The sequence below is a fragment of the Puma concolor genome, chromosome C2 (genome assembly GCF_028749965.1).
Source record: "Puma concolor isolate L17-30 chromosome C2, mPumCon1.1.hap2, whole genome shotgun sequence".
Lineage (NCBI taxonomy): Eukaryota > Metazoa > Chordata > Mammalia > Carnivora > Felidae > Puma > Puma concolor.
The window spans coordinates 18,330,395-18,346,940 of record NC_141675.1 but is presented as its reverse complement, the minus strand read 5'-3'; the positions used below and the strand labels follow the sequence as shown (position 1 = coordinate 18,346,940).

At 39.2% G+C, this 16,546-nt stretch overlaps 1 protein-coding gene across 13 annotated transcripts in view; it reads right to left on the bottom strand.

Annotated features, from left to right (window-relative positions):
• THRB (thyroid hormone receptor beta) overlaps window positions 1–16,546 on the bottom strand; it is a 391,687-nt gene that overhangs the window by 30,440 nt on the left and 344,701 nt on the right. For all 13 annotated transcript variants that reach the window (XM_086676252.1, XM_086676251.1, XM_086676258.1 and 10 more), the window contains 2 exons: window positions 8,530–8,630; window positions 3,128–3,275 (listed from right to left, as the gene is read on the bottom strand). In XM_086676252.1, the coding sequence (XP_086532378.1) occupies window positions 3,128–3,275; window positions 8,530–8,630 (249 nt within the window). The remainder of the gene's footprint in view (window positions 1–3,127; window positions 3,276–8,529; window positions 8,631–16,546) is intronic.

The following is a 16,546-nucleotide window of genomic DNA, read 5'->3' as shown; positions in this document are numbered from 1 at the left end:
GAGAGGAGGAAAGATGAGACAAAACACACGGACACTCCCAGACACATGGCAGACTGCGTGTGCACCCAGGAGCCTCAGGGGCGGGGACCACTCATGCATAGATGGCTTAGCGGGTCCTGCAGAGTGGGTCATGCTGGGGTATTTTCTCCCCCCAGCAGCAAACTGCCATCAACTAGCTTGTCTCTGACACGAGACCTAGGGCCGAACTCCCAATGGCTGGCCAGCTTTTCAAAAAAAAGCTCTGGGGGGAGTTGGACACTGGGCATCCCAACTCCACAGAAGGTGAGCCTAAATAAGAATGAAGCAGAGGGAGGTAAAATCTGTTCTATTCACGGCTTCACAGATAAGTCCGTCTAGCCATTTATCTGAATTCACTCTTAGGGTCTCTCTGTTCCTCCTTTCTTTGCCTCAAATGGCTCTCAGTAAAAAGAACTTCCGATTAAAGAAAAGTTCTGGAGCAGTAAACAGGAGGCTAATGATCCCCTTCCTCAGATAAATAGGGCTTTCTTGAAAATATTTTTTTTAGTGTTTATTTATTTTTGAAGGAGAGAAAGACAGAGTGTGAGCAGGGGAGAGGCAGAAAGAGAGGGAGACAGAGTCCAAAGCAGGCTCCAGGCTTTGAGCTGTCAGCAGAGAAGCCCGACGCAGGGCTCAAACCCACAGGCTGTGAGATCATTCATGGCCTGAGCCAAGGTCAGATGCTTAACTGACTGAGCCACCCAGGCACCCCTCTTTGTTAGCTCTCTTAAGTGCTAATTGAAATGTGGCTCAACCTATCTGAGGCTGCACAGGTACTCACTTTGCTCTAGTCTCTACCTGGTCTATCCTCAATGGTGGTTAAAGAGCCCAGGCTTTGGAATCTAGAAAGAGCTGGGTCTGAATCCTGAGACTACCACATTCTAGCTGTGTGACTTCTGGCAAGTTGCTCAGGCTCTTGGAGCTTTTTCATTTCTTCCTGTATAAAACAGGCTCAATAATTCCCACTTCAGAGGGTGTTCAGTGTGATAATGCACTACATGTGGTCAGTAAATATAGCCATGACTTTTACCATTTGTGCAACGGGGAAATAAGAAGGGCAGGAAAAAGAAGCCTATACTTCTGGGGTTAATTTCCAAAACAAAGCCATTTCACCAGACTCTTAGTAACTATCAGTAGAATGGAAAGGCTCAGGTTTTATGCTACAGAGTCATAGTATTTAGAACTGGAAAGAACCTTAGGTATTATCTAGCCCAACTCCCTCCTGTCACAGAGGAGGAAGTTGATCCAGAGAGATCATGACTTGCCTAAAGTCACAGAGCAAGTTCATGGCAGAGCCAAGGCAAGACCCAGGACTCCTGATTCCAGTTCTACAACATCACTGTCCTAGAGCCATTTCTTGATGAAGGTGTGACCTGGTAGGAAAAGAAAAAAAGCAAACATAGCAGGAAGAAGAGAACCAAAAGTACTCAGCTAATCCACAAACAGAATAATGAATCCCAGATCATCTAGACTTGATTGGATCATCAAAGTCAGGTGAGCAATGGCAAATGTGGGAAATGGGAATGAGCCCTGTTTAGTCATTTAGGTTCCCTTATTAAAGGGATTGTTCCCTTTAATAAATGGGATGTAGTCATAGCCCCATTTCCCAAATGCTTCCTCTGTGCTGGGGATTGTTGCATTTAACATGCATTATCTAATTTAATCCTGAAAACAACTTGCAAGGTAGGCAATAATTTCACAGAAGGGAAACCTGAGGTTAACTCTGATGGTCACACAGCTAGTAAGTGGCAGATATGGGACTCCAACAGTTTTTCTGATTATAAAGCCTGAGCTCTTATAATGCTTCATAGGGTGCATTCAAAATTAATTTCCACCCAGTCCAGATTAACATTGAGCTTTTTTTTTAACCTTATAAATATTCATCTCTTTAACTTCTCAATAAAACAATGAAATGGATACTCAATAGTAACAGTTCCTTATAGTGGCACATCTAAATATTTGGTTCTAGGTCAATCATTTCACATATCCCGATCAGGCATATTGTTGGCCGTGGCTAAAGTCTTTAAAAGATAAAGACAAAGAACACACTCAGCCGGAGGTGGGGATTAACCCAGGATTTCCAGCCTAAAGCCGTCACACAACCCTCCTCCTTTTTAAAGATTCCCCACTGTGTCTTCTCTAATGGGCAAACCAGGACATTTCACAGATTTTTTTTGTTCTAGTGGAGGGAACCCTTTTTATCACATAAATGTGAGCCATGATTATTTCCTCTTTCATGAGGAAAATCCTCACTGCATTCTTTTTTCTTTCTCTCCTTTTTTTTTTTTTTTTTTTTTGGTTTTCTTCTCTTTTTTAAAACCAAAAGTTAGAGACTTTCACTGAGGTGCAAACATTTATGCCAATAGAAATCATTAACCCTGACGCCTGGCAAAATGGAGGCCACTCACTCTGAGTGACACAATTCTTATTTTATTATTAGATTAATGAAAAGAACTGGTGTAAATCCCTTGCACAGTGCGAGAAGAAGAGACTCCAATGGCTAATCTCACTGCCATATGCTGTGGCACTTTGAAAACTGGGTAGGAGGACTGGAGCTTAGAATGTTTTTATGGCTAAAAATATAACAAACACCCAACTGCAGGATGACTCATGCTATATAGCACTCAACCTCACATTCTTCAGAAATTACTGAACACAATGTTTTCTGCCAGTGCCCCGTCTCCAAAAATGTCCACAAAATAAATTCTTGTCTCTTCTTTTGAAAAATATTAGGACTAGTCCACAAGGCTCTCACCACATGAATGTTGTGTGTAAAACCACACCTCATCCAGGTGAATGGACAAGACCGCTCATTCATACTCTCTTGCAAACCGAGTATTGCTAATAGTCCTGCAGATGTGCTAGGGATAATTTACTCACTTTCCCTTACCTGTCGTCTAGATACTTTGAGAGTTAGGAGTTGATAGGGAAGGGGTAGGATGGAAAGCACCCAGCAATGACTGGGAGTGAGGGGTCGCTGGGAGTGCTACAGGTCTTCCCTCTGTCCACATGAGCCTCTGTTTCTTTTCTGCCCAGTTGATCTCCTTGAACCAAACCTTTCCCCAATCAACACTCCTTGAATACGAAAAAGAGGAAAAAGATTACTTACAATCTGTTGCCATGCCAACATAGATGCATTTTTTAAAGCGACATTCCTGGCACTGATTTCGCGTAACTTTGTCTATGACACATTTTCCTTCATATTTACAGGAATAGGATGGATGGAGATTTTTCTGAATGGTTCTTCTAAAGAAACCCTACACGAAAAACAAAGACCAAAGACAACAGTTTCATATTTCCTAGAAATAAATGACTCCAGAATTTTGTGTCCACATAACTGTGATGGATTGTTTTTGACCTTTCCTATGCATGGGCTTGTACCTTTACTTATTCACATATAGGACAGTTAGCCCAAGCTGAATCTAAAGAATTCTATATCTGAGCTGAAGGAAATGTCCAGGACTATAGAGTCAATATCTTTTTGGCATTTAGTAAGGAAAAGAGCTTAATGGGGAAATCTAGCGTTCATTTTTATTTTTTCTAAACATTGAGTAATAAAAATAAATCATATTCTTTCCTTTCATAGAGTGTCATAATTATGTTGTTAAATTAAGCTGTGAAGAACCTTGCTACACTTTGTGCTGGAGAATAAAAGAGCTGGATACTTGTTATACTCTATTAATTAATAATTTAATCATTTGGTGATTAAATGGATGCATTAAATGACCTTCAGAGATTTAGTTTAATTCTTGTTTTTGACTTTTGCAATGTCCATTACCAGCTCAGATAACCCTTGAAATAACAGTACTTGGGGAATAGAAAATTCCAGATTCTCTACCCAGATTTTCTCAGATCTTAATGCATTGGGGTTTTGCCTTTCATAGTACTCTTTTTCTCCAGTATCAGTAGACATATACCCTGAAGATCAGTAGGTGTCTTCCTTTCTTAAGATACGGGAGAGTGCCACCATAAAGTCTGCTGAGCATGCCATTTAGTCCAGGTTTAGGTGACACAAATATCCTCAAGACGTGTTATAGTAGAACCTTCCTGGACATGATACTCCAGTCTTGGCAACGGAGTTTCTGTATTGTAGGCATTAATGATGGTGGAGGGCACTTTTCGTGAGGGGTACATTGCAAAGGGCTGTAGACACCTTCCATATCCTTCTGTCTCTTCTAACAACCTTATGAAGTAGGTACTCTTAATATCTCCATGGTAGGGATTAAAAAACTAAGCCTCGAATAGGTTAAATCACTTGCCCCAAATCATGTGGTAAGTACGTTGTGGAACTTGGCCTAGAGCTCAGGAGTCAGACTCCAAGTCTTATTTACTTAACTGCTTATATGATACAAAGTGAGTTCAGTTTTACTGTATTATTTAAATGAACAGATGAACAGATTATAAATAGTACCCCCCTTGCCTTCATTTTATCTGTTTTAGTAGACTAGCAAAGCAGAAACACATTTTGAAGGATATTATCTACTAAAGCTTAAAGGGACCTCCAATTTTGTTACGTAAATAGTGGGACTGAAATACCAGCTGACCTAGATTAAGCCCAAATTTGAATTATCCTGGTTAACTTTCCTTGGCTTTGATTATGTATACATACTCCTTGCATATTCATTATTCAGACATAAGAGCCCTTCCTTGTAATGAAAAGGTCAAAGGTAGAATTTTATATCGGATGAAACAATACAATGGAAAAATGACAACAATAACTGAAACTAATGGACTTGATTTTGGGGTATGTGTGCAAAATCCCTTATCATTTCTATTGCTCAAGTTTCAACAGGAAAACTGTCACATAGTTGGGTTTTGTATCCTTAAACACTTGAATCCATTAGTTTGAATGATGTTGATATACACTGATATACTCTTATCTTATATAAGATTCACTCAATCACACATGGGCAGCTGTTTGACATGTCAGCAGTATCTCCCTGGGTATTCAAGGTGGGCAAATTCTGCGAAAGCATGAATTCCCTGGGCATGTCACAGAACTGAAAAACCAGCTCCCCTGTGAACCTCCCTATTCCACCTCTGCTACCCTCTGTCCAATCCACCATTCAAGGGTTACGCCTGCCTGGAGAGCAAAAGAGACCTGGAGATTCCTGGCAAGAAGACATGTGTCACAGACAGGGAGGAGAGGGACTGGGTGGCATACCTCCTTCTGGAGGAGGCAAGGTCTCCCCAGAGGTGGCAGCACCAAAGTCCAGGGCATCTGGGGAGAATGATGCTCTGAAGATAGGAAAGTTGGTACTCTGAAGTTAGGGAGACCCTTTTCTCACATACTGTGACATTGTCTCGTGTTTTAGAGGGAGGACAGCATACTGAGGAGTCAGACAATGCTAAGGAGAGGATCAGGTGTGGTGTCCCAGACACAGGGGTGACATTCATTTTTCCAAAAAAAGCTACTTTGTGAACTTTTAAAAATGGAGTGAATGAAATAATTTATACTTTGCTTATTTTGGGAAAAGTGTTGGGGTTGCAGGCTCTGCTTTTCCTAGTGACATCTTCCCTGTGGCTTATCTCTGATGGCTTTTCTTGGGCTCTTCATAGACCAGATCCCTTTAAGACTCCTAAGCTATAATAAAAGCATATTTGACACAGGATGAAGGGCCACTGGAGTGGAGTAAATGTAAATGTAAAGGTACTAGGTCCTTTAATTTTAAAAAGGGACAAAAATTAACTTCTGCAAGTGAACTGAATACAGAATGTTTAATGTAGTCTACCTGTAAAAAATCTTTTTAGAGGTGAACTAACAAAAGACGTGCCCCAGGGACTAGATAAGGACATATATGTCACTGATGATTTGTTGGCGAGATGGGGTTTTGCTTTTATAAGTCAACATCAGACGTGTTTCTCCGCATTTTGAGAAGGACTAGATCCTCTTATTAGTGGTCTGATATGATGCACTAATTAGTGTGATAAGGAGCTAAGTGTCATTCTGCTGGTTCAATATTTGGGCAACTTATAATAGCTGTGAATCTTTCTCAGAAAAATAATTTGTTGTGGGGAAGTATCACCATTCCTTCTGTAAGAGATTCATAAAAACTGGTTCATCAAGACAGACAAAACAGCTCCAAAAGATTTTTACTGTCTTCAGGGGAAAAATGGGCAAAAAAAGTTTCTCCCCATATACACTGCAAGTATGGGGTAGAAATATTTTAAAGTTGTAGGTTTGAATAAACAGAATGTGAAGCATGACCTTTTTCATCTTTGGCCACTCTTAAAAACTGTTTCATTCAAAAAACTGTTGCCTTTTTCCAAGATACTTTGTCCTTACATTAAATGCATGATCACCCCGGGAGAGCTGCTTTCTGGTTTTATGATGGAGGCCATCCTAGAAACAGGATTCTGATCTGAGATAAAGGCATAGAAGCTGAAAAATCTAGCTTTTTGCTACATGATTTCTTTTAAGTAAACCTCAGTTGAATCAGGCTCTAAACATCCTGTGATCTTGGGAAAAGAGGCTAGTGGATTTCTTGATCATCATGAAGACATACATAAAGCAGGGACACAGGTTAATAGGCTTGATTCTCCCTTTGTTTAAGTCAATCACTAATAAGCATTAAGTTCTCTGCAAGGCACATTTAGAGTCACTTTGGGAGTTGAGTATTAAATGGAATTTTCATTAGAGTCTCTTCCAGAATTCAGAATTTACCATTAGTAACTGATTTTTGAAAGAGTCTCAATGCTGCATAATCAGATAGGCAAAGCTTTATGAATTGGGGCTAATTTAGAAAAAAGGCCTGTTTGAATTACTGAGCTTTCAGAATGAGAGAATATATCTACACTAATGCAGTTTTATTACTTTCAAATCAAGCCAATAAAAGTGTGCTTTCAAGAGACAGTCTGCAAGTTCCCCAAATTAATAAATAGTCAGGACTTATTTGTAATCAGTTCCGTTAAACTCCTTAAGACATTATTTTCATAGATGAAATAGCAATCTTTAGCATTGTCTTTGTTAAAAGGTACACATTCTAGATCAAAGGGGTCTGAATGAATGAAAGCACACTACATCACATTACAAAAAACAGCCTTGCAGATATAAGGCCTTGGGAACTTAGAAATGCCTGATTCCACTGGATATATCATTTCATCACTTTAAGCAGGCTTCTGCTAAGGGTTTCCTAATTTTATGGGTAAAAAATAGGGAATTTTCATGGAAGATCTTCCACTAGGGAAGTGGGGCACCTTATCTTGAAACCAAGCTAACATGCTGATTTTAGGGGTTTTGGGTCAAAGGTTAGGAGAAAAGGGGGGGTTAGTTGGAGGAAGGGAAGAGAGGAGAAGAGGGGAGGTGGGCAACATAGGAGGGAGGACCGAATTATTTTAGACAGTTTAATACAGCCTTTGCCTTAGGGTTTACATTCTGTGATCATCTGGTTTTAAATACAAAAGTAAATAAAACATTCTACAAGAAAAAATTTAAGAAGTCTTTCCCTGACTTATTATACTTCCTCATTTATAAAACATTAGCTGAACTTTGGATGTAGCCCTGGGTTAAGCTTTATTTATTTTATAGTGGATTTTATTTTCGAGGCTAGGTTGTTGGACCAAAAGATATTTGCCAAAAAGCTCATCTTAATTTTGATGATGAAGAGTATAAGTAGGCAAATTTAGGCTCACTTTTGGGAAATGAAGTGTTCATCACTGGTGTATTCTTGTCAGGTATCTCCTGAAGATGGGACTGTAGAGCATAAAATTAGCTGATGGATGCCCAGAATTTACTTATTGGCTGAAGGCTGTGCAGAAAGCCAATGTGAGTAATTTCAGAACACAATTGACTGTAAGTAAGTAGCCTCAAAGATATTCCTTAATGGAACCCTTAAAAGTGAACATATTTACTCAGATTAACAGCCTGGAGTAGAGCAAATCCTGTCTCTTCAACTACTGCTGATAAAACAGGAGGAGAAATGGTCATTTCTTGGGAAAATATATTATAAAACATCTATGCATTTTTAAACTCAAAGTGAGAATATTATTAATTTCTTTTCATCTTTAAAAAAATTTTTAATGTTTATTTTTCAGAGAGAGAGAGAGGGAGAGAGTGAGCACAAGTGGGGGAGGGGCAGAGAGAGAGGGAGACATAGAATCTGAAGCAGGCCCCAGGCTTTGAGCTATCAGCCCAGAGCTTGACATGGGGCTTGAACCCACAGACTGGGAGATCATGACCTGAGCCGAAGTTGGACACTCAACCAACTGAGCCACCCAGGTGCCCCTAATTTCTTTTCATCTTATGAGTTCTCTCCCTGTCTTCAAAGCCAGACATTATACTCTTGCAAAACTTTATTTAGTTATTTTTGATTTGATAAAAAAAATAATAAATTCGTTTCTTGAAAATGCCAAAAAATGAGGAGGACAACCAGACACTTGGATGGTAACAGGCTGTGAATGTTGGAATTTGGTTCTAATTTCAACTTAAACTTCTTGTTGCATTCTGTTGGAATCCTGGGAGGGGACAGGAGCTGGGCTGGGCGCTAAGCTCACTGGTCCAAGGGCAGTTACCTTGCAGCCTTCACACGTGATGCAGCGGTAGTGATACCCCGTGGCTTTGTCACCACACACTACACATAGCTCGTCCTTGTCTAAGTAACTGGGGATGTACCCTGTGACAAGGAGAAAAAAGGAATGTGAGAAAACAATGTCATGTTAAAGTCAAAGACACACCCTAGCTTGGAGGAGTGGAGGAGGATAAAAAGAGGACTGGAGGTAAGGTGCGGCAAGGAGGAGGCAGGATCAAACTGTTTCGTACATTTGAATACAACTTTTGTATTGGGGTTTATAGCATGTGCTCATTTAGTTTTAAATGTAAAAGGTAAATAAAACATTTAATGAGAAAAAATTTAAAGCCTTTCCCTAATGTAATATACTTGCTCAGTATCTTATACTTATCCACTATCTTATCTCACACGTACAGAGTTGATACTAGGCCCAGGATTTCCAAATGCCTTAGAAATAGGTGTGACCACTCTTGCTGTGCAGGTAGGAATATATCTGAAGTCTGTTGCAGCCAATAAATCATGCAGAGAGGGCAAGATTTGAGATGTCTGGAATGCTCTGGGTTCTGGAGAACACAATCTCTTTTGTAAGGCTTATTTCAGAACTTTTTCTTAGAAGACTGGATCGACTTTGGACTCAAGGTACCATGCAATAAATTCAGAAAACTTCATAGCTTGGAGATCGTCAAGTACTCTTGAGGTGAACAGGTTTTCAGAGGTTTGCTTGGCCTTCCTAGGGGTCACACTAGAAATTAAAGCATAGATCTTCTAGCCAGATCTCCTAACTTCTAGTATAAGTGATGATGATATTTTTCTAAAAATAGACAGTTAACTTTAAGTAGAATGAACAAGCCATCTAAAATTTTTATTTTTGGTTAAACTTGTGACATTATGACACAAAACCCAACAACACTGGGTAGTGTGAAATAATAGAAGCTCTATTTATTAAGAAAAAAAGAAAGTCCATGGGGCGCCTGGGTGGCTCAGTCAGTTAATCCTCTGACTTCTGCTCAGGTCATGAGCAGTTTGTGAGTTGGAGACCCGCGTCTGTACTGACAGCTCAGAACCTGGAGCCTGCTTCGGATTCTGTGTCTCCTCCTCTCTCTGCCACTCCCATGCTCATGCTGTCTCTCTCTCTGTCTCTTAATAATAAAGAAACGTTAAAAAAAAGTTAAAAAAAATAAAAAGAAAAAAATAAAGTCCAATTATGGTAACTCTCTTTGTTAGTGTCCTGTTGGTTTATTAGTTTAAATTCCTTGGCCCAGGAAACTAAAGTTTAAAAACAAAGACAGAAGCAACCCACTTCCCACTGGTCTTCGCCTCTTCCCCTTCACTTGTAGACAGTGTCCAAACACAAGAAACTGATTCTGAAGTGCAAATTCGGTTTCATTTGGTATCAGTGGTTTACCACAGATGCACACAGCTTTAGATAAGTGCAAAAAGTCAAAATAAGGCCTGCTTTGTTGGGACGTGGAGAAGGGAGGGGCTGAGATAACAAAATAATTCCTTCCTGTGATCACGGCACCTTGTGAAGTTCTTTGACTTGGTAAACTCTTATTGGTTTCAATAAAGATTAGCCAGGTTGAAATGACAGATGACTTACTGTATTTTTTACCATGACATTTCATAGATTCTTTATTAAACTAGGTCCGAGAGGGCTTACTTTTCAGAAAAAAATATCCATAAAGAAAACAGAAGAAAAGGAGTCCTTTTCACAATTTCATAGAAATTACTTTGCTCAGATTTTATTTTAGAAAGATGGTCCCTCTTGGGAAGGAGACAAATGACTTCAGAGTAATCTGGTAATATACAGGATTATCTTCTTAAATATCACAGCTTTTCTTAGTTTACTTTTACATCATGCCAACCATGAGTCATCTGTTGAATTCACTTCAAGAGTTTGAAAAATCTCATCAGACATTTCTAAAAAGAGAATTCTGGGAGGGATCTTCACAGACAAAAAGGGGGCTGGAATGAGGGATGTGCTTATTCAATCATTCATCTATTCATTAATTCAGAAAACAGTTATTTACCATCTACTAGGTGCTTAGCACAATGGTTGGTGCTAAGAATATAAAAACAAATTAAGACATGGTTTCTTCCTTTGGTAAGCATAAGCGTAAGAGACTGTGTTAAATTTCCAGTCCTGGTCATTCTTCAATGCAAACAGAAAAGGTGAAAATGAAGGAAAGAACATGAAAGACGCTGAACATCACCGTACAGGAATACAGAGCCCAAACCACAACGAGACACCATGTAACATCCTTGAGGATGGTCATAATAAAAATGACAGACAATAACAAATGTTGATGAGGATATGGAGAAATTTGAACCCTTATATGTTGCTGGTAGGAATGTAAAATGTGCTTTAGAAGAGTTTGGCAGTTCCTGAAAAGGTGAAACATAACGTTACATATGACCCAGCAATTCCACTCCTGCATATACACCCAAGAGAACTGATAACAGGTGTCCACACACAAACCTATTCATGAATGTTCAAAGTAGCATTATTTATTATATCCAAAGGTTGGAAACAACCCAAATGTCCATCAAATGGTGGGTGGATAAACAAAAGGTAGTGTATTCATACAGTGGGATATTATTCAGCTGGAAGAAGGACTAAAGTACCGATACATGCTACAACATGGATGGAACGTGAAAACATTATGCTATAGGAAAGAAGCCAGACATGAAAGGCCATATATTGTATGATTTCATTTATGTGAAATGTCTAAAGCAGGCAAGTCATAGTCAGGAAGAAGGCCTGGAGGGAGAATGGGAAGTTACCTGCTAATGGGTGCAGAGTTTCTTTTCAGGGTGCTGAAAATGTTCTAGAATTGTATAGTGTTGTTGGTTCCACCACTCTGAATGTACTAAAAACCACTAGAAACAATGGTTTTTCATGGATATGTTTTGTACACTTTAAATGTGTGAATTTTATTGGTATGTGAAATGTGTTTCAATAAAGCTGTTATTATAAAAACAAAGAAATGAAGTAAAAGAGAACAGTTCCATTTGACAAATATTTATGTGGGTATACAATGTGCTAGGCAATGTGCTAAGGGTCTAAAGATAGGCTACATTTTCATTCTTTCAGATCAATAACAGATCATCTGCATATAATGTCGTAGGCACTGGGTTAGGGCTATGTCCAGAATCACAAAGGGGAAACTCTTTGAGGAGCCTTCCTGTCTACCCCCCAGCTCACGTCAAACTTGGTGCTCCCATAAACTCCTTGTGTTTCCCCGATAGTAGTCCTTTATAATCTACATTATAACTACCTTTGAGTTTTTTCTTCTCTTTGACCACAATCCTTGATTCACTATACGTTTGTACAGTTCCAGCTAGAGGGCAGGGATCAGAACATTCATGCTGAAACCCCACTGTCTATCTAGCACCTGCTTCCTCTGACAGATAGCATCATGGCTTTCAAGATGTATCTGGAACTTGCAGATGAGCAGACTTGAAGCCTGGAGGTATGCCTGAGAAAGCTAAAAGATCTCAGAAAAGATTTCTCAAAGAGGTGATAATGCAGAGGCAGGAGCCCAAATATCAGGCCTAATGAAAAGTTCATTAGAAAGTTTGATTTTTGGTAAAGAAAATGAGATTCCACTCATTAAAACTAAGACATCCAGATTGATACTCATCCAACACTTAGTGATCTGGGGATGCATGCTCACTAATGAACTGGACTTGGTCCTGCTTTCTTTGCTCTGATCACTAGGTTCCATACAGTGAGACAGGACTAAAGAAAGCTTAAGGGCAATACCATTTTCTCACAATAGAGAAATGAAAATCACTATGACCAGGCATTAAGATGCCATCACCAAAAGAAGAGATTTGCAGTCTGAATTTTATATGATGTGCTCCACTTTCTACTTGGGGCTATATAAACCACTATCCATTAACTCAAGAGTGTTTGCTTCTGGGTAAGTTTCCCCTTCCCCTTTACACAATCATTAACCTTAAGTCCCAAGGTTGTATATACCACTGTCTGCTAGGTAACTGATGGTGCTGTGGCTCAAATTTAATAAGAAATCTAACAAATCTACAGGAAGACTCACTAGGTGTTGATTCATTCCAAACAGTTTTGGGAGTCCCTCCATAGAAAGAAATAACAGAAAACATTCCAACAGAGCTCTGTGCCCAGAGAAATAACTAGTTACCAAATGTGGGAGGGGGAGAGTCCTAGGGAAAATGGCTAGAGATAGTCTGGATTTAACTAACACCAATGGAATTCAATGGTCACTCTTTAGGAATCAAAAGCAACGTGTGTATTAGTTTCTCATAAATTTTCTTTTTACATAAAAATTATACAAGTAGTGCAGTTCATGATAGAAAAAGTAAAAGACAAAAATGAACAAAAAGCAAATTTACCTATCAACTCTCCACCACAGTGATAAGAACTGTAGCATTTTGATATTTCTTCATCTTGGACTAGTATGTGTGACAGTGTGTGGCATGTGCTTGTGTGTGCACAGAAACACAAACTTCTAAAACACAAAGTAATGTTTAAACAACAAAGTAACCCAATTATTAAAACACACAGTCTCTTTAACAAATGGTGCTGGGAGAACTGGACAGCAACATGCAGAAGAATGAAACTAGACCACTTTCTTACACCATTCACCAAAATAAACTCAAAATGGATAAAGGACCTGAATGTGAGACAGGAAACCATCAAAACCCTAGAGGAGAAAGCAGGAAAAAACCTCTCTGACCTCAGCCGCAGCAATTTCTTACTTGACACATCTCCAAAGGCAAGGGAATTAAAAGTAAAAATGAACTATTGGGACCTCATGAAGATAAAAAGCTTCTGCACTGCAAAGGAAACAATCAACAAAACTAAAAGGCAACCGACGGAATGGGAAAAGATATTTGCAAATGACATATTGGACAAAGGGCTAGTATCCAAAATCTATAAAGAACTCGCCAGACTCCACACCCAAAAAACAAACAATCCAGTGAAGAAATGGGCAGAAGACATGAATAGACACTTTTCTACAGAAGACATCCAGATGACCAACAGGTACATGAAAAGATGTTCAACGTCACTCCTCATCAGGGAAGTACAAATCAAAACCACACTGAGATATCACCTCACACCAGTCAGAGTGGCTAAAATGAACAAATCAGGAGACTATAGATGCTGGAGAGGATGTGGAGAAACGGGAACCCTCTTGCACTGTTGGTGGGAATGCAAACTGGTGCAGCCACTCTGGAAAACAGTGTGGAGATTCCTCAAAAAATTAATAATAGATCTACCTTATGACCCAGCAATAGCACTGCTAGGAATTTACTCAAGGGATATAGGAATGCTGATGCATAGGGGCACTTGTACCCCAATGTTTATAGCAGCACTTTCAACAATAGCCAAATTATGGAATGAGCCTAAATGTCCATCAACTGACAAATGGATAAAGAAGATGTGGTTTATATATACAATGGAATACTACTTGGCAATGAGAAAGAATGAAATCTGGCCATTTGTAGCAACATGGATGGAACTGGAGAGTGTTATGCTAGGTGAAATAAGTCAGGCAGAGAAAGACAGATACCATATGTTTTCACTTATATGTGGATCCTGAGAAACTCAACAGAAGACCAGGGGGGAGAATAAGGGGGGGAAAAAAGTTACAGAGAGGGAAGGAGGCAAACCATAAGAGGCTCTTAAATACTGAGAATAAACTGAGGGTTGATGGGGGGTGGGAAGGAGGGAAGGGTGGGTGATGGGTATTAAGGAGGGCACCTGTTGGGATGAGCACTGGGTGTTGTATGGAAACCATTTTGTCAATAAATTTCATATTAAAAAAACAAAAAAAACCCCACTATGTTTGTTATTACTCATATGTAAGTCCAAGACCATAGCTTTAGAATCACAAATTTATGGAAATAAACACATAAAGATAAATAAGCAAATAAATGAGAAAATCATAAAAAAAAATAAAACACACAGCTTCCTGGAAAAGGTGGATGGAGTAAGTATATCCATGTTAGGAAAGCTATCTCCTGTTCTCTTATAGTAGAGGTTATGTACAGTTGATCAGAATGAAGACTTTGCAGTTCTTGGTATCAGGTGCACATGGTAGAGATAAAGGAGAAAGAGGCACAGGCCACTTGCTTCTCATGTTCAGGAACCAACTGTAATACAGTTGGACTCTGTGTTGCTTGTGGGACATGCCTTGGGGTGGGGCAGGGAATATTAACCAGAGTTAAGATGTAGGTCCCTTACCATTTCTCACTCTACCTCATGATTTGCCTGCTCTATCTTCTGGTGTTGGCAGTAGGATACTGAAAACTTCTCCCTCCCTATAAATTGTTGAATTATCGTTCAGCAATTTATGTACATGGTTGAACTGTTTGGCCTTTAGGTTTTTGTGAATCCTGGAATCTAATGATAATTCAATCTGTGAGTGGAATGGGCGTCTTCCATTTTCTGACTCTAGTCTGATAGGTGATTTGATTTGTTCTCTTATTTCTCCTAGATTATGTTTTTGGTGGGTAGATGAATAGGTGATTGAATATGTCTTTAGTAAAATCATCACGACTTTTACAGAAATTAAGTTGGTAGCAGTTGTTCACATGGTCATACCCGTGTACCCCACCCGTCTCTTTCTTTTCTCTAAAATATAACTCAGAACCATAATCTTTACCCAAAACAGCCACCACAGGCAATGATACATCAATTATTATGCATAAGTCCATTGTTCATGATTAGATAACTTCCATCAGGGAGTAACATCCCACACATAATTAATAGGTAGGTGAGGTTCTCTTAAGATTAGAGTATAGTTGACAACATCACATGCTAACTAATTCTCCCAGGGAACTTACCATTTCTTGCTCTCCTATTTCTACATTCCCATCTTTTTACTTTTCCATGCTTATCAAATAAGCCACATGCTGGCCACTATGCCCTGCTAAGGAAAATGCACATGTAGTGCAAGTTTTGTCACCAGGAATGGACACTAAATAGATGTCCGTATTTGGTTCCGTCCAGAAACAAATATGAGAAACTGAACCCTGGAAGCCATGCTGCTCATTTGAGAACTGCATCTGCACATTATCCCAAGTGACTGTTGAAAAAAAATGGTTACCAAACACCCCATAAAACAAGACCAATATGTGGTAATCCAAGGGTGATATGTTTTCCTCAGCTCTTACATGCTCAGATGTATTATATTTTAGACTAATAAACTATGCTGCCACTTTATCAAGCGTATTAGTATGAAAGCAAACTCCATCTGTTTGTTCAACAAAGACTTAGAGATTTTTTTTTTAGTTGACACTTGGCAATGTCTGCTTAATTGCCAAGTATTATCCTGCATGTAGAATAGGTTGACATGGTAAAATATTACTAACATTTTCAACCTATTTTGTTAGCAGCTTCATTAAGATCTAATTCACATACCATATAATTCAATGGCTTTTTATATATTCATAGAGTTGTGAAATCATCTCCACAATCAGCTTTAGAACAATTTCCTCATCCCCCAAAGAAACCCTGTACCTTTAGATGTCACCTCCATTCCTCCTATCCCTTTCACCCCCTCTACTCTAAGCAACCGCAAATCTATGTTCTGTTTCTACAGATGTCCCTCTTCTAGATATTTTTTACAAGTGAAATGATACATTTTGTGGCTTGTGTGACTGGCTTTTAACTTAGCAAAAGGTTTTCAAGGTTTAACCATGTTGTAGCTAACATTAATTTCAAAAACTTGATTCTCAGAGGGACCTGGTGTGTGAAAAGGCAAAGTTGTGTATATTTATGCTGGAAATCATGCAACAGGCAGTAAGCCTGGCTTCTTGGTTTGCACTAGATTCAAGCCTTTCCCATGTATGAGTAAAATCAGAAGGCTGTCTAGTTTAATTCTCTTGAAAGAGTTCAGAAACCATTCCCCATCTGGCCAATTTTACCTTTGGTATAGGACCCCTTGCCAAACAAAACTGTCTAAAAGGAGCAGTGGTTATCATTGGTGGTGGGAAATACTTTGGACGGTTTAGAGAGGTCCATGTTGCTGATT